A 22,663-nucleotide genomic window follows, 5' to 3' on the forward strand; every position below is an offset into this window, starting at 1 on the left:
AGGGCACTTGCAGCTCTAAGTTTCCCAGTCTGGTTGGCCCTGCTTGCCTCTACATCCCAGCAACGCTCAGGCTTAGGTCCCTTTGTTTGGGAGGTGCAAAGAAAGATGGGGGTTCTGTTTTCAGGCAGATCTGAGTCAGATACCAACTTCAACTTTTCTTACTTGCTGTGTGGCCTTGCCCAAGCTACTTTTGCGTCTCTGAACCTCAGATTGCTCATGACAATAAGAACCAGGCTCCGTACCCCACGGGGGGCTTAGAATGAAATAAGTTCATTGTGTGCACTCAGTGGATGTTTTCCCTCTCCCTGAGCATTTGCATTTTGAGAGAAAAGACACATTAAACCAAAGAGAGACTCATTAAGATTTTAGTGCTAGAATTTTAGGCCCTGTGGAGGTGGCTTATTTGAGAAGTGATTAAGGAGGGGACCTTTCTGATATCCCTAAATCCCATAAAGACTTTCCTCTGCTCAGGGTCTCTCCCAAGACAGTCATTCCTTCATTTAGCAAATTAATTCAACAAATATTTAATGTGGGAATGCCCTCCAAGGGCCAACCAAACCCCATGCTGGACACTGGGGACGTGGCAATGGAGATGACAGACAAGGCCACTCCCCTCGTGGAGTTCAAGGGCAGGGGGGAGAATAAGGAAAGAGAGCGTTCTAAGTTGGGGGGGGGGTGATACGTGTTGATGGGGCAGATGTGGGGAGTTCTGAGAGCTCAGAGAAGGACTCCTCTCCCCTACCTGGGAATCAGGGGAGGCTTCCTGGAGGAGGTGACCCAGAAGCTGAAACTCACAAAACAAGTTGAAATGGGCCAAGTGGCAGAGTGTCTGTACGTGTGTGGTGTGGGAGGGAGGGCCAGTGCCAAGAGAGTGTTCCAAGAAGAGGAGGTGGCAGGTCAGCAACGTGGAGGAGAAAAGCATTTGGTGGCACTTGCTGGGCACAGGACAGAACTGGACCTGGCAACGGACAGTGGGAGAGGCAGCCACCAGCTCATGTCCCTGTTAGCCCCACTGGGACTTCCTGTGGGTGCCCTAGAGGGTCTGAACCCCCAAGCCACGATGGGGCAGAGGCCTGCCAGGGCTGCCCGTCACCCACTGTAAGATGGGCACTCCCCACTGTAAGGGCTGCCCTGCTCGGTGCTGTCAGTCTGGGGCTGTGTACAATGGAGGATAACTTCTCTGGGTCTTATAAACTGAAGACCATAAAAGCACCTACCCTGAAGATTGTTGTGGGGATTAAGTGAGAAATGTATGCCAAGGTCCAAAACCAAAGTGATGCCAGCGATCGTGGTCCCTGCCATGTCATCCTTACAAGCTGGTCCTTGCAGTGGGGGCAGAATCGCTCAGTGTGTGGACTCTGCCCTCTGGAAGTTCACTGCCTGCCGGGAGGCAAGACCTGCCCACACTTGAGCATGCTCCCAGCCATGGGCACTGACCTTGACACTGGCCCTGAGAATGCTGGCTTTGCAGCCAGCCAGGTCTGCACTGAGTCCTGGCTGGGTGACCTTGGGCAGTACCCCCCTGGCTGAGCCATGGTTTCTTCCTTTGTGCAGCGGGGTTATTAGTTGTCACCACCTCAGGGTGAGAGGAGTGAGGAGGTACTTTTAAAGGGCCAGCGCAGCCTAACAGTGCAGCTCTTTCAGACCATGGGAAGCCCTGGTAACCTGCAGAAACAGCACTCTCACTCTCTGAGGCTCATTTTCCTATCTATAAAATGGGAAGGTTAGCTACAAAACACTGTCGTGCTGGGGTTCTAGTGGAGTCTGATAGTCCCTAATCTTGACCTGGTCTGACTGATTGCTGTGTGACCCTGGGCTAGAGCCTTAACCTCTCTGAACCTCAGTTTCCACACCTATAAACAGGGACAATATTCACCTCACAGGATCCTTTCAAGGATTCGTTAGCCATTTGCTTGTTGTTTTTTTTTAAATAAATTTGTTTATTTTATTTATTTATTTTTGGCTACATTGGGTCTTTGTTGCTGCCCGCAGGCTTTCTCTAGTTGCGGCGAGCGGGGGCTACTCTTCGTTGTGGTGCGCAGGCTTCTCGTTGCGGTGGCTTCTCTTGTTGCGGAGCACGGGCTCTAGGCACGCAGGCTTCAGTAGTTGTGACACGCAGGCTCAGTAGTTGTGGCTCGCAGGCTCTAGAGCGTGGGCTCAGTAGTTGTGGCGCATGGGCCTAGTTGCTCCGCGGCATGTGGGATCTTCCCAGACCAGGGCTCGAACCCTTGTCCCCTGCCTTGGCAGGCAGATTCTTAACCACTGCGCCACCAGGGAAGTCCCTCGTTAGCCATTTGTTCATTCAACAAATACTTATCAAGTCCCTGCCACGTGTCGTCTAAGAATTGGGGATACAGCGGCGAACCTGAGGTGCCTGGTGTGTGGCCTCATGCAGGTCACCTTCCAATGCAGGAGACAGATGCAAAACGAGCTAATGGGCAAATAAGGTGAATTCACATGGGTAGTGGGTAGTGAGTGACAGGGTGGCTGGGGAGGGGATACCCTTTGCTAAGGGTATCGGGGAGGGCCTCTCAAGGCCTGAATGGGAAGGAACTGACTGTGGGAAGGGTGATCCAAGCAGAGGGCAGAGTATGTGTAAAGGCCTTGGGGCGGGAACAAGATTCCTTCCCTTCCCCAAATCTGGAACATTCCAGATCATCTCCTGACAGCATGTGGAAGGTGGCTGAGTAGGCAGGGGTGTTGGAGGCCCATCCTCTCTCAGAAGAACTGCTGCTCACGAGGCAGGCCTGGGGGAGGGGGGTGGGCACTGTGGGCAGGCATGCAAGACCAGGCTTGGGTTGGGCCTCCGGTGAGATGGGGCGTGTGGCAGAAGGCGGAGCCTCTGAGCCCGCAGGGGTGGGGCCGACTGCAGGGCACAGGCAGGAGGCCAGCCTGGCGACCACCTGGCTGATCCCCCTGCCCAGAAGTATTCTGGGGTCTGGTGCAGAGACCCGGGGCCTATTTCAGGAGGGGTTTGGGGGAGGGGAGCAAAGGAACTTAGGCTGGCTTTCTCTCTCTCTGCAGCCAACCTGGGCCTGAGTACCAGACATAGCGTGCTCCGGCGTTTCCCAGATCTGGCCCACCCACGGGCCAGAGGTTCTTTGAGATGCCCCGTATACACACGCACATCTTCCCTGTGCACACTCCTAGACCTGACTCTTGTCCAGGCAGCTTCGTCACGAGCATACAGCTGTATACACATTCACTCGTGTAGCATATCATAATCGGGCAGCGACTGTGTGCCAGGCCCCCAAACAGGTCGGGTCCACACCTGCAGAAGCCCCGTGATCTGATAGTCACACTGTGACAAGTGCAAACCCGGGACAGGCTTCTGGGAAAGCTGGTCAGGGTAGGGGCAACCTGACCCAGTCTGAGGAGGGGGCTCCAGAAAGACTGTATAAGAGTGTAGCATGGGGCTTCCCTGGTGGCTCAGTGGTTGAGAGTCTGCCTGCCGATGCAGGGTACATGGGTTTGAGCCCTGGTCTGGGAGGATCCCACATGCCGCGGAGCAACTAGGCCCGTGAGCCACAACTACTGAGCCTGCGCGTCTGGAGCCTGTGCTCCGCAGCCGCGATAGTGAGAGGCCCGCGCATCGCGATGAAGAGTGGCCCCCGCTTGCCGCAACTAGAGAAAGCCCTCGCACAGAAACGAGGACCCAACACAGCCAAAAATAAATAAATAAATAAAATTAAAAATGAATATCTGCTTATAAAAAAAAAAGAGTGTAGCATGTAGGTGTGATGGGGGATGACGGGGGAGGGTGGAACAGGTGGAGGGTACGGTGTGTGCAAAGGCTGGGAGGTGGGACAGACGCTCAGGGCCTCGTGGGCCACGTGAGGCAGTCGAATCTCCATCCTGCACGTGGCGGGAAGCCACGGGGGGGCTTTTAGGCAGGTGGATGACGTGATAGACACAAACATGCTTGCCTACAAACCCACGCACGCCCCAGACACAAGCGTGTTTTCTCCCACCCACACTTCACGTTCCTGCCAGGCCTCCCACCTACATCCTCACCCATGGAGTTGCACACACCCTGTCGCACCAGCAGGCAGCACTGCAGAAAACCCCGTGCCGGCTCCCAGCAAAAGTGTCAGACACTCGCCCCAGCTGCTTGCTGATTTTGTGGAGCAGCGCCCTCTGATCCAGCCCTTTGCACACTCCACATTTGCACAGATGTGCACGTGCCCCCTCCCAACCACCCCCACAGTGTGCAGGATCATAACCCTCCCCTGCACATGGAAGGTGGCTCCTAGCTTGGGCAGTACTTTCATACGCGTTATCTCACTGAATTCTCCCAGCAGCCCTGCGTGGAGGAATTATCAACACCATTTTACAGCTGAGGAAACTGAGGCTCAGAGAGGTGAAGTGACTCTCCCCAGGCCACACAGCTAGAGCTTGGCCAAGTCAGGATTTGAACTCAAGTCCATCTGGCTTCTAGATCTATCCATTGGTCCAGCCAGACTCAGGAGCACGCATCTGTGTTCCTCTCCTCTCCAGGCTTTCACTGAGAAGGCGGCAAGGAACTTAAAACGCCAGTTTCTTCCAGAAGCACGTTGATCAACTTGGAAAGTTATTTAGAGCCCCAGTGCATGCCCATCCTCCTGGCAACCTTGAGGCCTTGGGGGGGTGGTTCCAGGGGTGGGGCTGGGCACCTGCCAGCCTGCTAGCCTGGGGCAGCTCGGGGGCTGGGACCTGACGCCAGGAGCAGAGGCTTCATTATTTGCATTTGCAAATGAGGCAGACAGCCTTGTCTCCGCACAGGCTGACCGTGGCTGGCCTGGCTCCCAGGACCTGACAGCTGAGGTCCCAGGGTATAGCCCCGAGCCCAGCAGCCTGGATTGCTTCTCTCCTGCCTTCTCTCCTCCCTGCCCCTCAGAGCAGAGTGCCTTGTGTAGGAGAAAGAGCGTGGGCTTCAGAGTCAGCCAGAACGAGGGTTACAGCCCAGCTCTCTCACTGCTGCTGGGGGACCTTGGCCATGTTGTTTAACCTCCCTCTGTGTCAGCTTCTCCTTGGAATACGGAGTGAAGAGTATCTCTTTCTTAAGATGATTGAGGAAGGTAAAGGAGTCAGGTACTCAGCTGACTCAAAGGACTCAGTTGTTTTAATCTTTCTTTTTTTTTTTTTCTAATGACAAAAATAATCAGTGCTCGTTGTAAAAATCCAAACAATACAGAGAAATATATCCTGTAGAAGGCAGAAGTTCCTAGTGGTCCTGTTTCCCAGAGATAACCCATGTGAACTTTTACATGTAATTTAAAAGTTTTACAAGTGAGATTTTTGGGGGGCAACCTGTTTTTTTTTCACTTAACAGTATACCTCAAATTCCCTTTTCCGTCAGGACTAGAAACCTCCTTTGTCACCACTGCATGGTCTTCCATGGTTTGCACATGCCTTGTGTATTTAACCAACTTCCAGGTTTCAGCTGTGGCAAACCCTGCTGCAGTGAATGTCCTCTGTTCATATATTTTTGTGCTTTTTTGTAAGTATTTCTGGGGGATAAATGCCTAGAAGTGGAGTTGCTGGGCCAAAGAGTATGCACATTTTCATCCTTAATGGGTGTGGCAAGCAAACTGGCAGAGAAGTAGCAGCAATCCATGTGTCACGGGAGACCCAGGAAAGTCCATCTCCTTGAAAGAATGGGAATTTACCCACTGCCTCTGCCTTTGATCACAGACCCTGGAGTCAAGAGGAATCGATTCCACATGTGGGAGGTGCCTGGCAGGTCATCTAGTGAACCCCCATGGTCCCATTATTCTCCCTGTTCCCATACTTTGGCATCTCCCCCTTCATCCCTTCCTGCCTTTGCTTGACGGGGAGCTCAGTACCTTACACGGCTCTATTCATCACATTATTTCTCATGTTGGACTCTGGTCTACCTTCTCACGACTTTCACCCAGGAACCCTGCCTCAGTCCTCAGCAGCCTACAGAGGAAGGAAAAAAGGAAGAGAGAAGGGAAGGCCAGGAAATGCTCATGGTTAATATTTACATACTTTACATGTACGAACTCATTTAATCCTCACGACAACCCTTGGAGGTAGACACAGTTGTTATCCCCAAATTATAGATGAGGAAACTGAGGCTCAGAGAGGTTAAGTAACTTGCCCAAGTCCCACAGCTGTTAAGTGGCAGAGCTAGGATATAAACCCAGGCAGTCTGGCTCCAGGGCCCACACCTCTGACGTTATGCTGTCTCTCCGGGCAGGAGCTTGTAATTTATTGAACAACACCTACGGTATTCTCAGCTTCTGCTCACCAGTGGCCTGGAACCCATGAGGGAGCAAACCCACTGGCTAGGAGGAAGACGGATGGATTTAACAAGGCCTCAGCACTGCAGGGTTTAGCATCTGAGCAGTGAGGCCACAGAGCAGCAGGCACAGCTAGAGAACAGTCCGGGCAGTGTCACTGGGCTTTGCTTTGAGGTGGGTGAGGCCTGGCTCTGATGCCAACGCCCAGCACCATTGTCTGGCCCAGAGCGGGCGTCAGGACGTGTGTCCTGAATGAGTGACTAAGCACAGGAATGAAGGGCACATGGGGGAGTGGGTGGGTGATGGAGCGAGTGAGCGAAGGAATGCATGGAGTTCAGCAAGGGAGACCCCCTGGGCGGCAGAGACTGGGAAAGAACGATAAGGTTAAGGAGGGAGGCGGGGCGTGGGTGGCACTAAGACTGAGCAGCCGATGGGTGCTGGGAAGGCCCCTGCGCACGAGCTCCGGCCACCCTTTCCCTGGGTGCTATGGGCGGCGGCCTGTGCCGGCCCATTGGTAAGTTGTCCTGTGCCCACGTGGGCAAGGGCTAGAGCCGCTGGGTTTGGGCTTCGGGTGTGATACCATGGGCGAGTCATCAGCTCTGTCCCGGCTTCACTTTCCTTCTGTGTGGAATGGAGGTGACGAACGTTACCTGCCTTCGGTTCCTTGTGAGGCCGTAGGGAGGGTCTAGAGCAAAGGAAGTGTGTAAACTGTAAAGTGCCAGGCGGGATAAGCGGATGTTGTCATTAGGGAGCAGGAAGGCCCCCGAGGCTCGGTCACCTCAGCGTCACTCCTCCCTCCTGCCCCCGGTGCAGGGAGGGGTCGGTCCCCGGGGAGGAGGAGGGTCAGGCTTAGGCTGCTGCAGGCCTTGGGCCACCTGGGCAGGGGAGGCACTGGCGGGCAGCTGGCAGATGGGAGGCCCGGCTCCCAGGTGCTCTGCCCCGGGTGGGGGCCAGTCCCATGACCTCCTCTCGGGGCTGCCAACCTGTTGTTTGCTCAGGAGGCCGCTGCCTGGCGCAGCTCTGGGATCCGGTTGTCTCGGCGCTCAGCCAGCTCAGGGTGAGGGTGCGGTGCCCCGAGCCCCCTTCCTGCTCCCCTCTGCCCTGCCTGGGGCCTGAGATCCTCTCCTCCCGCCCCCAGGGGGGCCCTGCCAGCTCTGCAGCTGGGCGGCTGCGAGACCCCGGCCCATCTTGCAACCTAGCTGAGCCTCTGCCTCCTTATCTCTGAAATGGTGTGAGGATGACAGCAGCCTCGGTCAGAGCTGTTGTGAGGATTACAGGACACCACAGCGCTTGGCTCGCCCCCCCCTTGTCTCCTGTGCCCTCAACACTCCCTCTTGAGTCCTGGCTGAGGTCAAAGGTGCCTGGGGAAAGGAGAGCCAGGAGCAGCCATGCCTGTGTCCCCGACGCCCCTGCTCTCGCCGCCCCTCCCCGTGGCCCCAGAGGGCCAGGCCTAGCTTCAGAAACTTGCTCGCCGGCTGCCCCTGGCCACCTTCCCTGGCACCTTGGCGAGGCCAGGGGCAAGCGGTGCCAGATGGTTGAGCTCCGGAGACAATGGGCTTCTGTGGCCCCCGGGGGGAGGGGGCAGCTCCAGGGTGGCCCGTAGCCTCTGGTTTCAGGAGATTAGAGTCCCCTCAGGCCTGACCCCGCGGCTGGGAGGCACGGGCAGCCTCCCAAGCCCATCCAGAGGGCCCTCTCAGGGGACTGAAGGTTCACAGGAGTGACCCTCCGGGGCGGGACCCCTTCTCACTTTGAGGTCTGTGTCCTTTCCCCATGCCCCCGCCCCAACGTGAATCACCAGTTTGGTAGAACCGGTTGATCTCATGAAGACCAGGGAGATTCAAGGGACCCTGAGCTCTGGTGACCAGTGCTGGGCTGGCCTGGACCCCTTAGGCCCCGGTTCTGGGCTGGCCCCCGACAAATCCTTCTCAGCCTTATGTTCGTTGGTTGGCTGAGCCCCTCTTCTGCCCTCCCAACACCCCCCAGGACTGGATTCCCAACTTGTGTGTGTGCCGTCCAGCACCTGCCCGGCTACCCTGCTCCCCGTCACAGGACTCCTGCCTTGGTGGTCATGTGTCACCTGCTCTGGCCACCAGAGTTCCACCTCTTTCAATTGCATTTTAAAGCATGAATGGTTTACCGGGGAGAAAAGAAGGAAAACGGAGCTCCCAGCAAAGGGCAAAGCCTGTGCAGAGGCTCAGCCCTGGGAAACAGCGCGTTTGGAAAGCTGCCTGCAGCCCAGCCAGGTTAGGGCAGGAAGCGGCGGGTGGGGGCGGGGGGATGAGGCTGGGAGACTCAGCAGGGGTCAGACCCACCTGGGGGCCTCCGTTCAGGGCAGCTCTCTCTGAATGGCCAAAGGGCCAAGTCCTACTCACAGGATAGCTCAGCCACCCCTCTGGTGCCCTGAAAGGGTGGGTTCTCTGGGAGAGAGGCTAATAATAATAATAATGATGGCAAACACTTCTACTGGGCTTACTTGCTTACTCTAATCCGCGGCTTAGGAGGTGGGTACATTGTCTCTCATTTTGCAGATAAAAGACAGGACCCTCCCACCAACTCTCCAGCTGGTTAACAGGTGGGAAGCAACCCAGGGAGGCATCTGGTCACCTGTCCTCCGTCTTCCCTTTCTCCCCAATCACACCTGGGTCTGACCTGCAGTTTTGCAGAGTGTGGACACCCCCCTGAGAGGCCCCCCACCCCAGCGCAGCATCTGTGGCCCTGGACCGGTGGTGGCCTGGTTCTAGTTCCTAATCTGCTCCCGCCTTGCTGGGTAACTTCAAGTTGGTTGTTTAACCTCTCTGAGCCTCAGTTTACCCTTCTGGGAATGGAGGATCCTAGCGACTGCCTTATCTCCCGCTCCAGTTCCGGTGAGACTTCCAGGAGTGAGCAGATAAAGAGGGCTTTTGAAAAGTAGAAAAAGCTGTACTCACGACACTGCAATTATTACTGTTACCTCAACATGGAGATAAGGGAGGGGGAGGAGGTGCAGTGACAGTTGCCAAGTTACCGGGAGCTGTCTGCAGCAGCTTCCGGCCTGGCCCATCCCACTCAGGAGCTGGGCCACTGGGTCCCTCCCCACACACCCCGCCGCACCCTTTCCCTGGAAGAGATGGGCACTCCGAGAGGGAGGGGAGCTAGGGCCAGATGGCTGGTGGCCACACACCTGCAGGGCCGGAAGGTGACCCTGGAATGTGGCTGGCCCAGACTCCAGGTGGGCTCTGGCTTTCTGTGTGACCTTGGGCAAGTCACCTCCTTTCTGGCTGCCGCCTATTCCTGTGTCCAGGTGTCCTGTACCTACAGGCAGGTGTCCAGGCCAGACAGGGCAGCATTGGAGCTGGACCTAGAGAAGATGCTTGGCGGTGGCGGCAGGAACCTGGGGCTGTGATGGGGAGGCCGCTGGGGGCTGGGTGACAGGACTGAGGGCCTGGGTTGAGAGCGGCTGTGATGCATGTAGTAGAAGAACCCTGGGCTAGAGTGAAACCCCGGCACTGCCCTTTCCCTGGAGTGACCTTGGGCTTGTCACTTAACCTCTCTCAGCCTCAGTTTTCTTATCCGGAAAAAGGCTGATAATAATCCAACCTCACAAGACTGCCATGGTGATTGAATGAGACAATGTCTATGTGAACTGTAGAGTGCTGTGCAGCTATGACTACGGTCCTGGCCAGGGGAACGGAAAAGTGGGGAGAGTTCCCCATGTCCCAGCTGCTGCGTGTGCAGGAAGAAGGCAAAGCATTTTAAGCTGAGCCAGGCCCTAGGGTCAGGAAGGTTTCCAGAGAAATGGGGAGCGGGCAGAGACTTGGGAGGCCCCCGTGTGAACGGAAGAATGGAGGTCGGGAGGAGACAAGGGTGGGATAGGAGAGAAAGAGAGATTCAAGTTCATGGGAGGGAGGAAAATAACCAAATAGGGGGAGGTCTGCGGAGACCAGAGGCAGAGGAGAGTGCATGGTGGGCTAGAAAGGTGGGGGAGAGGTGTGTGAGAGGTGAGGAAGGCTAAGACGAGGAAGAGGAGGCATCAGGAGGGGAGGGGGGAGGGAGGGAGGCAAGAACCTGAGTTTATTCATTTCTTCAGAAGCCCTGATTGAGCAGCTACTATTTTCTAAGAGATAATAGTGTAACATTAGGGCAGCGTCTAGATCCGACGGCTGGAGGTTCAAAGCCTCTGTATTTCACTATCAGCGTGACCTTGGACACGTTGCTTAACCTCTGTGTCTTAGTTCCCTCCTCTGAAACAGAATTAAATGAGGTAATACAAGTGAAGCCATTCGCTCAGGGTCTGCACGCGGTACATCCTGCATCAGGGTTGGCTGCCCTTGCTGTTGTTACTGTTATTATTATTATTTTTTTGTGGTACGCGGGCCTCTCACTGTTGTGGCCTCTCCCGTTGCGGAGCACAGGCTCCGGACGCGCAGGCTCAGCAGCCATGCTCACAGGCCCAGCCGCTTCGTGGGCCAGGACACGAACCCGGTCTGCATCGGCAGGCGGACTCTCAACCACTGTGCCACCAGGGAAGCCCAGTTACTGTTGTTATTACGTCCCTGATGTGACGTGCTGGGTCCACAGGGCTGGCTGCCCATGCTCTGAAGTTCAGATCTTTGGCTCTGGAGTGACAAACCTGGGTTCAAATGCCTGCTCTGCCTCATTAACTGTGCGACCTTGGGCAAGTTAATATACCTTTCTGAGCCTCAGTTTCCTCATGTGTAAAGCAGGTAGATTTTGAGCACCTGCCTCACTGGGGCGCTGTGAGGATTAAGAAAACTCATGGAAGGCACAGGGAGGCTGTGGCTTTTGTCATTATTGTCCTTCTATCCCTGCAGAGCTGGGATGGATTGGGGCAGGCAGGACCTGGGGCCTCTGATTTCTGCGCTATTCTCATCCTGGAGCCCCTCACTTCCCCTGCCCCTTAGGGCCTCAGCAATGACCTTTGAGGTGGAGGGGTTGCCTGTGAGGGGCAGACTCTGGACAGCCAGGAACTGGAGAGCTGAGGGCCTTGGGCAGCACTCCAACAGAAGCAAGAGCCCCCTTGTCTTGAGAGACCTACCGAGTCCTGTGCCAACGTGAGCAGTCCTGCATGAGGGGGCACCTGGACACAGGGAAACGGAGACGGGTTCTGGAAGGGGAGCGTGTTGGGGAGCTGCTGCCAGGCTGACCTGCAGTGGCCACAGCCTGAGCCTTGGGGTATGAGAAGGGACAGACAGAAGGACAGCACCCGAATAGCTCAATCATGGGCAAAAACCTCCACTCGGCAGCCAGGGCCACCGAGACAGTGATCGCTGCCATCAAGGGGACCCAGCTTCACCTGGGCTTCAACTCCAGGGCTTCCTGGCCTTTGGACAATCTCCGCTCTCCGTGCTGACCTGGCTGTGTCAAGGGCTTGGCTTTAAATTCTGACTCTGTCACCCACTTGCTCGGGGAAGTGGCTTCATCTCTCTGAGCTTTAGTTTCTCCATCTGTGAAAAAGGGGATGAATAATGCCAGCCTCCCAGCACAGTAGTGAAGGCGTAATATGCCTGACACAGTTCCAGGCACATAGTCGGTCTCAAGGGTCCCCATGGCAGCCTCAGTGGAATTTGCCCGGACCATTTCTATGGGCCTCTCTCCACTCCCCCTTCCCCAGTCTCTCCCCGTGTCACTGTACCTTGTAATCTACAGAAACCTGTGTTTAGGCCATTGTTTTGCTCACAGACCTTTAATGCCTTCCCACTGCCAACATTCATTCATTCACTCACTCGTCCATTTAACAAATACTTAATGAGACCCTACCATGGGGAGCCAGAGTTTACCATGAATGCATGAATACCAGGGAATTCATTGAGAGAATAGCTTCTAGCTGCCCAGGCTCTATGATGAATTTTTTCTGGAAACTGAGGCTGAGAGGGGTGTGTCACTGATTTAAGGTCACACAACAGTTAAGTGCCTGGGAATATCTCCCCTACAACGATGCCATAGGCCTGAAATGTCACTGCCACCATGTCTATCCTCTGGGTCAAGCACTCCCCAGTTCAGGACCCCCTTTTAAGGTGCTGGCCCCCCTGGGAGGTGGAGAGGCAGCTGGTGCCTGCGGCAGGGCTATGGACAGTTCCTCTGAGCTGTTTCTCCCTGAGTAGCTGGGCCCAGGGGAGCCAGCAAGGGGGCTCCGAGCTTCCTCAGCGTCTCCTTCCTGGGCCAGGTTCCCACAGGCCTTTCCCCTCTTGGGGTGTGGCAGTCCCAGCTCCACCTGACTCAAGCTGGCCGTGGCCTGAATGACTCACCCTCTCAGGACCAGCCTTCGAGGGACTGGGGCGGGGGTGCAGCCACGTCAGGGTGGCCCTAGGTGGTGGGTGGAAGCCAGGACTGCTTGCCCAGCCCTGGGCCACCTGGGTCCCAGGAACCACTGGGCACTTCCTCTCCCTGACCCCAGAATGAGCCTCCTCGGCAGACTTTCTAGGGTAATAGGAGCTGACTTCACCCTCACCAGACCTGCTTCCTTTCCTCAGGGAAGGCCGTGGGTGGGTGTGGGCAAAGAGTCTGGGCTTGGTGTCAGTCAAGCGCCACTCAGATGCTGCTCTGCTGCTGACCCGCTGTGTGACCTCTGCGTGCCTCTGCGTCCTCATCTGTAAAGTGGGAATGCCAGTGTGGTGATGAGTCTGTGCCCTCAGGCCTGGAAGGAGGGGCTTGGCACGGGACCTGGCACATAGTCGGCCCAATGAGTGTCCGTTATTGTTATTGTCATTAATAATAGCAATGGCCCAGGTGGCCTCTCAGCCTTAAGGCTACTCTGTCCCTAAAGGCTCAGGGAGAGGTGCATAGAGGCTGGGCTACCTTGCTTAGTCCAGAAGCCAGGGCTCAGCCCTCTACAGCAACCCTCACTGCCCCCTGCCTCAGTCTGCCCATCTTCAGAATGGGCTGTGGACATCCTCTTGGCTGGAGTATGGGTTAGGGAGGCCTAATGGAGAGCTGGAAGTGAGACCCTGTCTACAGCTGTGATCCCTGGGGAAGGAGAGCCTGTTTGGCAGCCCTGCTCAGGAAGCCCTTCCTCTCCTGCCTCCTGGGGAACCCAGGACCCCCTCCTCTGTGAAATCTGTCCCCCTTAATGTCCCCCAACTCTGAGAGTGACTCTCCCTCCCAAAGTTCACAAATCTCCCAACTTGGGGCCCTCCCTGACCTCAGACTCTTTTTCTCTTCCAGGAGGAGTGATGGGCAGAACCAGCGCTTCCCTCAGGCACTAGACCTGCCACGAGTGGACTTAGCTCCCTCCCAGACTGCTTCACTCCACCCTAAGGTAAGTGCCCGTCTCCCCACGGCCCCTGGTCTGGAGAACCCCCCGCCCCGACCCAGGGCCAAGAGATACCTAGGACTGACTGCTGTGCAGAAGTAAAATGTTTGGGTAGATGCTGCTTGGGGTTTAGCCCCCCAACAAGGGTATACAACTCCTCGCCCCTGGGTGGGCCTGGTACAGTCTCAGAAGTTGAACCAGGGTCTGTAGCACTGTTGGGGGCAAAACAACTGGGAATAAACTGGCCAAACAGCTATTCTTCCTCATATTCGTTATCAACATCACCATCAGTTTCCTCATCTGTAAATCAGGTATAATGATAATACCCCACTTCACAGGCTACTGTGAGAGGTCGCCCTCTGAAGTGGGGTCAAGTGTGAAAAGTGATGATAAAACACTCTGTGCACAACATCTGGCACAGAGTAAGCACCCTATAAATGAGGCTATTCTTGTTGTTATCATTGAAATCAAATGTTTGCCCAGCACCTGACCTGGGTCAACTTTGTGTTGGGCACTGAGGTGCCAGAAATCAATTTGACACAGACGCTGCCCTCAGGGAGCCATAGTCCAGTTAGGAGATAAATAACTAAACAACTTATACAGGGTGTCAAATACCAGTAATAACCACTAGCATTTATTGAGATTTCCTATGTGCCAGGTGGGTACTTAATGCTTTACGTGCAGTATCTCATTTCATTCTCAAACTCTAACTACTATGTACTTACATTAGTACTCTTATTAGTCCCATTTTGCAGATAAGAAATCGAGGCTCAGAGAGGTTAGGTTACTTGCTCAAAGACACACAGGTAGGATGTGATGGGTCTAGGACCAGAACTCATGTTATCTGACCAGAGTGCCTAGTCTGGTGGCATCTCTAATGCAGAGGGTAATAAGCTGTCACTTCCGTAGTACACTTTTCAGTTTCTAAAGCACGTCCACAGATACCATGCCTCTTGGTCCTTCCATCAAACCTTGGTGGTAGGCATTCTCCAGATGAGGATCCAGATGCTCAGAGAGGGGAAGTGGTTTTCCCAAGGTCACACAGCCGGGAAATAGCAGAGGCAGGATCTGCCAAGCTCCTTTCCCAGTGCTCTGACCTGGAACAAGGGCCATATACTTCTTCTAGGCCAGGAGGGCACATGTCCAACGAATGGTGTACTTTTGGATCACCACCTCCAAGGGGGTCCAAGTGCAGCGGGTCCTAGGGATCGTATCAAGGGGTTCTTGAGATCCTCTCCTGTTGTCTGTGCCTGGGCGACAGCCCAAGACTGGGCCATGTGGATCCTGGGACCTGGCAGTAGGGAGCGACTCCATGGCAGCTGGGCTCAGAAGTGAGTCTCCCAGTCCCTCTCCCCGTAAGCATCCAGTAGGAGGCCTGGGTTCACTTCCCCTTCCTGGGCCTCAGTGTTCCTGTTGGGAAAATGAGGGTTAGAAGAGCCCATCTCCCTGAGTCCTGCCTGCTTGGCCAGCCTGGGGCTGGCCTTCTCAGATTAGCTCTGAGCTACCTCCCCTCTGCCCAGTTTGGCTAGAAGCCTCCATTTGTGCCAATACAGCCCAGCCGGCTGCGGGCTCCAAACTGCCCCATCCCAACAGCCCGCCCCCACCCCAGAATCAAGACACAGTCTGTACATCGTACTCCTTTGACAGCAAAGGAAACCAGGGCCCAGAGAGACAGGGTCCCCAGCAAACCAGTGGTGGGGCTGAGGGGTCCCAGGTCTGTGACACATTCTCCACTCCCCCTCCCCCAGCTCTGCACACGTTTATAATGTTGATGGTGGAGCCAGTGTGAGGGGCAGTTGACCTCCCTGTGCCAATGGGCACATCCCTGCCCCTCTGTGGGCCTCAGTTCTGATCTGTGATATAGAGGTGGCAGTTTCTCTTCTACCCACCTTGCCAGCTTGCAGTTGGGGGATGACTGTGAAAGTAATTTTGGAAAGTTCAAATTAGGAAGCTGAACTATTACCAGCATCATTACGTTCCCAGGGCAGGACAGAACACCCAGAAAGGACATCCCCCTCTCACTGGGAAGCCGCATTTGTATAGACACTGAGCTATCCAAGACCCTCCTACCCTGCCCTGCTGTAGGATTTTTTCTGCTTGAGGATTTAGAAATCTGCACACACGTACATACACAGCCTACCCACACCTACATACATGGGTGCATTCACATGTCTGCAGGTGTATTCAGAGACTCGCAGATGTACGCATGCATGTATATACAGATACACATGTACAAACACACAAATATGCACACCCAGGATGTCCCCATCTGATCTCAGTCACACACATCTACACAGCTGCATGCACACATGTGCACACCCTCCACTCCTGGCACACAGATGTCTCCGGTGATGCGAGCAGCTCTTTCCTCCTCCCAGTGTGGGAATGAATGTTTCTCTGGCTGCATTTCGATGGGTGCCCGGAAGCGCTCAGGCCTGGAAGTGCCTGCGTGAATCAATATTTGCTGCTGTTAATTATTAAAAACAAAGCTACACTGTGTCTGGAATACACATCTCCAGAGTTCCCACCGGCTTCCTGGGCTCCAGCTTGACCCAGGGCCAGGTCTGGGGGAAAGGAAGGTGCGGTGCTTTCCTTCCAGGAGGCCTTGGCCCTGGAGATGGAGAGTGGTGGGTAGCTGCCAACAGCTCCTTCAGGAAGCTGAAGAGAGGTTGGGTACTGAGCTGGTGGGCAGCCCTGCCCCGCAGGGTCTGAAGCAGCTGGTGTTGACTTGGCCACAGCTCAGGAAGCTATTGCTGCTTTCCCAGCATCTGTCTGGGGAGGGGATGCTGAGGCCCTGCCCCCCACTGTTCAGTGGCAGACACAGTGCAGGATCAGCTGGAAGGGCTTTCAGAGGCCTTATATTTTACAGATGGGGAACCTGAGGCCTACAGAGGTGGCAGGGACTCACTCAGGTCTACTCAGCTAGTTGTAGCAAGGCCAGAGCTAGAACCTGCATATGCTTAAGTCTTCTCCATGTGTGGGTCCTTGGCAGGCCCTGTTCCCTCCCTCTCCCAGGATCAGGGGCAGTTAGGGACAGGTATGGGCATGGGGCCTGGGGAAGGGAGGGTACAGGTCAGCCACTGGCAGGCATTAGAGGGGGGTGGAGGTGAGGAGGTGGGAGGGGAGAGAGCTCCAAGCCTTTCCCTGGATTCCTAGTTCTGCCTTTTCCAAGACGTGTGATCTTCAGCATGATATTTTATCTCTTGGAATCAGTTTTCTCTTCTGTAAAATGGGGATGACACTCGTACCTCTTGAGTTGTGGGGCGAGGATAAGACTTGCAAAGGGTCCAACATTAAGTAGATGCTTAAGAAAAGCCCTCTGTCTCCAAGGTAACCGCCCCCAACCCCTGCCACTTCCTCCCCGACTTCAAAGCCCAGCCCAAGAAGCCCATCCCTGAGGCCCTAAGGCGTGGTACCCAGAGTTTGGGAAGGTAGAGGACGCACGCTATGGGTGCGCTGAAGAGCCTCGGGGCCCAAGGGCCCGCGCCGAAAGCTCCCAACGCGCTAGCAAGAGCGCGCAGGCGCAGTGTCCGGGGCGGGGCCTCCTGTGTCCCCGCCCCGGATCCCCGAAGCCCCGCCCCGGTCCCCGCGCTGCCCGTACCTGGCGCCCCGCCCCCTCAGGGCCCGGCAGCCCGGCGAGCCCAGCGCAGGCAGCGCGCCGCGGGAGCCCGAAGCCGGGAGCGCGGAGCTCGGCGCTGCGGGGCCCGGGCCTGGGCTCGCGCGGGCCGGAGCCGGCTGGGTCAGCTAAAGCGCTGCCGGGGTGGGGGCCGGGGCCGGGCCGAGCTCAGGATGGCGCAGCCGCGGCCCCTGGAGCCCCCGGGCCGTCCTCGGAGGGGATCACTGCCCTCTGGGGCCGGCTGGCAGGTGAGGACCAGGGCGAAGGCGGCCTGGCCGAGGGGGTCTGCGGGAGACGGATCAGCCCAACTTCTTCGGAGCCCGGCAGGCTCTGCCCCAGTCAGGGCGGGTGTGCGAGGCTCCGTCATGGAGGGTGTGTTAGCTTCTGGGCTGACACACGGCCATCGAGGCCACAGGGCACACCCCTGCCCTGGGGTCCCAGGCCTTGAGCTCTTTCTGCAGCTGCCTACGGAACAGAGTGCTCGTGGTTGCACTGTGGCTCTGGGCTGCGGGGGCACTCTGTGTGTGTGTGGATGTGTGTGTGCGTGTGTGTGGATGTGTGTGTGTGGGCGCTAGCCTTAGGACCACTTCATCCATCCCCTTCCCCCTTTAGGAAGGGTCTGAATGTCACAGTGTAACTTTGCTTGGTGCCCTGGGGCACTTCACTCACAGCCTTCCATGTGTCAGAACGTCTGATGCACTAATGAGGCTGTATCTGTGGGTATCACTTGTTGCTGTGTGTGCGCTCTGGGTGACAGTACCATGTGTCAGTGTTTATGTGGCTGTGACTCCCAGTGCGTTGTTTCTGGCCATGTAAGGCCATGTTACCCTGAGTGGGGTATTCTGGGGGACATCAGTGCACCTGTATCACTGGTGCTGGGACTGTGCTGGGCTGAGGTTATGTGGCTCACCCAGGCACAGATGCTGATGTTGCTGCTGTGCAAGGTGTTGGCTGACAGGCGTGTTTGTCTACCTGGACTGCAGATGTGTGTCTATGGTCTCTGCTCTAATTGCCTGTGGAATTGTCTTCCAAGCTCAGAAGTGTTGGGTGTGGCCACAGGGGCCATGGGTCACCATCTCCTGTGGACTCCTGTCGTGCATTTTACAGGGTGGGTTTTGCCTCTGTGGACAGGCCTCACAGTGTGCACATGGGGTGTCTGTGTCTTGTGATCTTTAACAGACAGCTCCGTGTAGCGTGTGTGTGTGTGTGTGTGTGTGTGTGTGTGTGTGGTTCAGACCAATGCCCCTCATCCTTGGCGATTAACCACTTCCATAGTTGCTGCATGCTTTTCCTTTTTCTCAAAACTCATTTAATGTTATGGGATCAAGTCTGTCACGTCTGTTGTACAGGGAGTATGACTGATGGGGAAGGGTGAACTGTGCATGGCGGTGGGGCTCTGTGGCTCAGTTTCCATGAACATACCTGCCTGTGTCTGCGAGTGCATGTTATTTTGTCTCTCGGCACGTGGATGTGAGAGTAGTTTGGTGGCGTTCGTGTAGCTTCGTGTGCAATTACTGGTGCAGCTGCGCAGATCTGCATAGGGGTGGGTTTGCATTTGTGTGTGCGGCTCTTACGCGACATAGACCTGTAAGTGTGTGAGGGAATGTGCTGTTGTGTGATGTAGGACACTGACACGTGTATTTGTATGTTAGCGTGTAGCTGTAAGAATTGATGTGCACAGACCCGGTGGGTTTCTGCGTGTGGGTTTCTGTGTGTTTGCTTTCTTTGGTACAGTGAGACTGTGTTTAAATATTGGTGTGCAGGCCTGTGTGTGTTTGAGCAAGAGAGAAAGAGAGAGAGAGGGAGTGTGTGTTTCCTGGTGTACAACCCCACAGCACATGTGTGTGTGAGCTCAGGCAGTGCCCCCACTGGACAGCAGGAGCCGACTGAATTGAGGACTTGGAGGTGCTGGGGGAGGGGCGCTCTCCTAGAGACTCTGGGGGCTTCCCAGGCCCAGCCCCCAGCTCCGCCAGCCGGCAAGGATGCCGCCTTCCAGGAAGGCTCGTAGGGAGTTGGCGCTGGAGAGGCTGAAGCTGCCAAGCACAGCTGGCAGATGCCCGGATTAACCCTGTGTGTGCCCGGGCTAGCCTCAGGAGAGGCTGGCTGGAGTGTGAGGAGGGAGGAGGGAGGAGGGGGAATGTGTGGACTCAGACACAGGTATTGGGCCAATGGGACATCCCAGCATTCTCTCCCCCAACAGACGCCCAGCCCACACTGCTTGGGGGGGAGGATGGGGCCCTCCTTCCAGAGGTGAGTGGAACCACAGACTCTCCTGAGGATCCCAGCTGGGCTCGTCTCTGGAGTTGGGACCTGGGGCTCTTCTGAGGGGTCCGTGGGCCGATCCGGGCACTGCCAGTCTTGCAGTGACATGGGGGAGGTGTGTCTCTCCCCAAAGGTCAAGACCTTCTTTGTCTGAGGCAGCAGCCTCCTCCTTTGGGGAAGGGGACTGAGTGGGGTGGGCTGCCTGGGGAGGGTGCTGGACTCTGGGCAGACTTCTCCGGGCAGTTGGTCAAACTCTGCCAGTCAGTGGCACAGAGCCCCATCCTATGATGTCCCTTCCACTCCCTCTTGCTGCTTGGACAGGTCCACGGTGTTTGGTCAGAGTTGGGGCACCAGGAGGGCTGGGGCAGGTGGAGACTCCTTGGAGACTTGCAGGATCAGCTGGGCTACCCCGGTGCTGACCTGCTCTCTCCATCTCTGTTGCAGAACACAGATCTGTTTGAGATGATTGAAAAGATGCAGGTGAGGTGGGCTCTGGAGCCCGTTCTGGGGAGCCACAGAGGGGGCTGGACTGGGGGCGGGGGGCCCTTGCTGTGTCTGCAGCCCTACGTCTCTCTGAGGACGGGCCGGGAGCTCTCACAGACCGTGCCAGGAGGAGATGTTGGCAGTGTGCTGTCCAGAGCCCTTTGTCTGGGGATGGGGACTGATAGTGCCCAACTGCCTGACTGACCCAGGGCGCAGGCCCCACTTGCGTCTCTCCAGCTCCCATCCCTGTGTAGGTTGCTGGGGTCAGTGCCTCAACCCACCCCGCATACACATACCATCCCCCATCTCCCAAGAGGCATCACAGGCTCTGCAGGACCCTGTGTGGAACGGGGGGAGGGACAGATGCCAGGGCACAGGGCAACCAGAGGCTGGGCTGCAGGTCCGGGGAGGTGTTAAGGAACCGGGCAGCCCCCGCCCCCTCTGCCTGACCCCTGGCCATCCTCCACTCCCCAGCCCTGGTCTTCCAGGCCCTCGTCTGTGTTTTTCGCTTGGGTGTGTGTTAGGAGGCGGCCGGGGGACTTGAACCAACCTCAGGAGCTTTCCTGATATCGGGTCACCCTCCAAACCCCGTCTCCTGCCATCTTCCTGTTTCCCTGCCTCTCTTAGTCTTTCCATCTCCACCTCTCCCCCTCCTTCTCTCCCTCCCCCTCTCTCTCCCCATCTCCCTCTTCCTTTCTCTCTCCCTCTCCCTCTTGCTCTCAACAACACGTATCTGTGTAGAAGCAGCGGCCTCCCTCCCCAGCTCACACACAAGCGTGCACGCTGGCCCTGCCCCCACTCCCAGCAGTGACCAGAGCCCTGAGCCCTCCCTGCTGCTGCCAGCCTCCCGCAGCCCCCGTTCCCTCCAGGAGGGCCAGCCCTGCAGAGGCCTGAGTAACCCGGCAGCCAGCGCCCTGCCCTGGGAGCACCTCCACAGCACCATCTACCTGGAAGGGGTGCTGCTTCCAGCAGCAGGGAAGGGGGTGACGGGATGTGCTGCCTTCTCTTTGCAGGGAAGCAGGATGGATGAACAGCGATGCTCCTTCCCACCACCCCTCAAAGTAGGTCTGAATCTGGAACCACTCCACCCTTCTGGGGGCCTTTGGCTTCCTGAGCAGTGCTCTCCAAAGGGCTTGGGGATGGGAGGGGACGGGAAGGGGGAGGCAGACTCCCTCTCTAGGGGTGGGGGAAGTGCTGCCCCAGCCGAGCAGCCAGCCCAGGAGAATCTGCGCCCCCCTTTCGTGAAGTAGCCCTACTGCGGGCTGGTGCTGGTGCCAAGGGGGAAGCAGGGTATACCCAGCCCCTCCCCTCGAGGAGGCTAAGGTGTGGAGAACACCTCCCTGCCTGTAGGCCTTCATTCCAGCTCCTCCTCACCCCATCTGCACCACTGTAAACTCACCCTGCCTCTCCAGGCTTCCCCATCGCAAAATCGAAGCCCCATCCCTCACGATAGCCTGCCGTAAAAGGTTTTCCTTGAAGCCACTTGTGATCAGCAGTGGCAGAAAGACTCGTACCCAGGACCCAGGAGGCTTACGCTCCCCCTCTCCGTGTAGCTCCTGCCTGGGACGGCTGAGGGGGAGGGGGAGAGACGGAGAGATGGGGAGGGGTAGCCTCGTTACCCGCCAGCCTTCATGAAGAGACTAACAGGAAGCTGGGGACCAAAGGAGGCGTGAGGAGGCTCTTTAGACTCAGGATTTTCTTGGGGTGGGAGCTGCAGAGCCCCTCCAGGTAGGTACACGGTACGATGGTTGGTAATTTGGGACCCCAATCATCCCAGAATATCAGTGGCTGGGCTTAGGGGAGTGGACCCAGGGCTACAGGGATGAGGGTTAAAGTGGGGCTCATGGGCACAAGGCTGATGCTTTGTCTGGAACAGGGCTTCTCAGAGTGTGGTCCTCAGGCCAGAAGCATCGGCATCACCTGGGAGCTTGTTGGCATATAAATTCTTGGGCTCCACCCAGACGCACTGCACAAGAAACTCCGAGGGTGGGGCAAAGCAATCAGTTTAATGAGCCCTCCAGGCCATTCTGATGCACTGAGAACCACTGGTCCAGAGGTTTCTTCTGGGGATGCAGTGAGCCTCCTTTTCCCCAGGCAGGAGACCCAGAAGAGGCTGCCAGCACTCAGTGAGCTAAGCCTGCCTCAGTCCCTGCCTCGTGGGGTCAGCCCACACGGGATGGGGAGATGAGGAAGCAGCCCCAACCGCAACCCCAGCCCGGGGGTGCTGCCTGAACAGCAGGTGTTCTGGGGAGGCTGGAAGTAAAGGGTAAGGACCCCACCCCAGCTGGGCCTCTGCCCTGCTTGTGTTTTGCAGACGGAGGAGGACTACATTCCCTACCCGAGCGTCCACGAGGTAACCGACCGGATCCCACCGAGCCCATCTCCATCCCGAGCCCAGGAGGCACTCCCTCAGGGAGTCTGGACAGCCGGGTCCTCCTCCTTGTCAAGAGCCTGACCACAGGCCTTGCTCTGGGTGTTGGAGACTCAGTTTACAAGCCCAAGACTTCAGAGCCCATGTGAACCCTTAGGCCTCTGAGCCAAATATGCCAGCCTCGCGGCCAACGTCATGCTCTCAGCTTTACCTGTCCCCACACTCCCATCCTTTGAGACTGGGACATGGGGCTCTGTGCATCTGGGTCTGTGCCTGCAGTGGGAGGAGAAGGGCTGGAGCAAGTGCCTTGAAGGAGGTGGATTTGATCCCTGGGACCCACATAGGCTCTGGGCTGTCCCCTAGTACTCCTTAGCCATGGCAGAAGTGGCTCCAGGTCTGAAATGGGGGGTGTCTTGGGGCCCCCAGTGGCGTGCAGT

At 56.6% G+C, this 22,663-nt stretch overlaps 1 protein-coding gene across 1 annotated transcript in view; it reads left to right on the forward strand.

The window, feature by feature from the left end:
• Positions 1-22,663, forward strand: part of RAP1GAP (RAP1 GTPase activating protein) — a gene marked incomplete at both ends in the record, with an annotated part of 50,868 nt that overhangs the window by 8,360 nt on the left and 19,845 nt on the right. Inside the window, 4 exons of the mRNA XM_082859967.1 lie at positions 13,407-13,500; positions 19,817-19,852; positions 20,869-20,916; positions 22,170-22,208. Coding sequence (XP_082716093.1) covers positions 13,407-13,500; positions 19,817-19,852; positions 20,869-20,916; positions 22,170-22,208 — 217 coding nt within the window. The remainder of the gene's footprint in view (positions 1-13,406; positions 13,501-19,816; positions 19,853-20,868; positions 20,917-22,169; positions 22,209-22,663) is intronic.

This window comes from Leucopleurus acutus (genome assembly GCF_964270905.1).
Source record: "Leucopleurus acutus genome assembly, chromosome: 2".
NCBI lineage: Eukaryota > Metazoa > Chordata > Mammalia > Artiodactyla > Delphinidae > Leucopleurus > Leucopleurus acutus.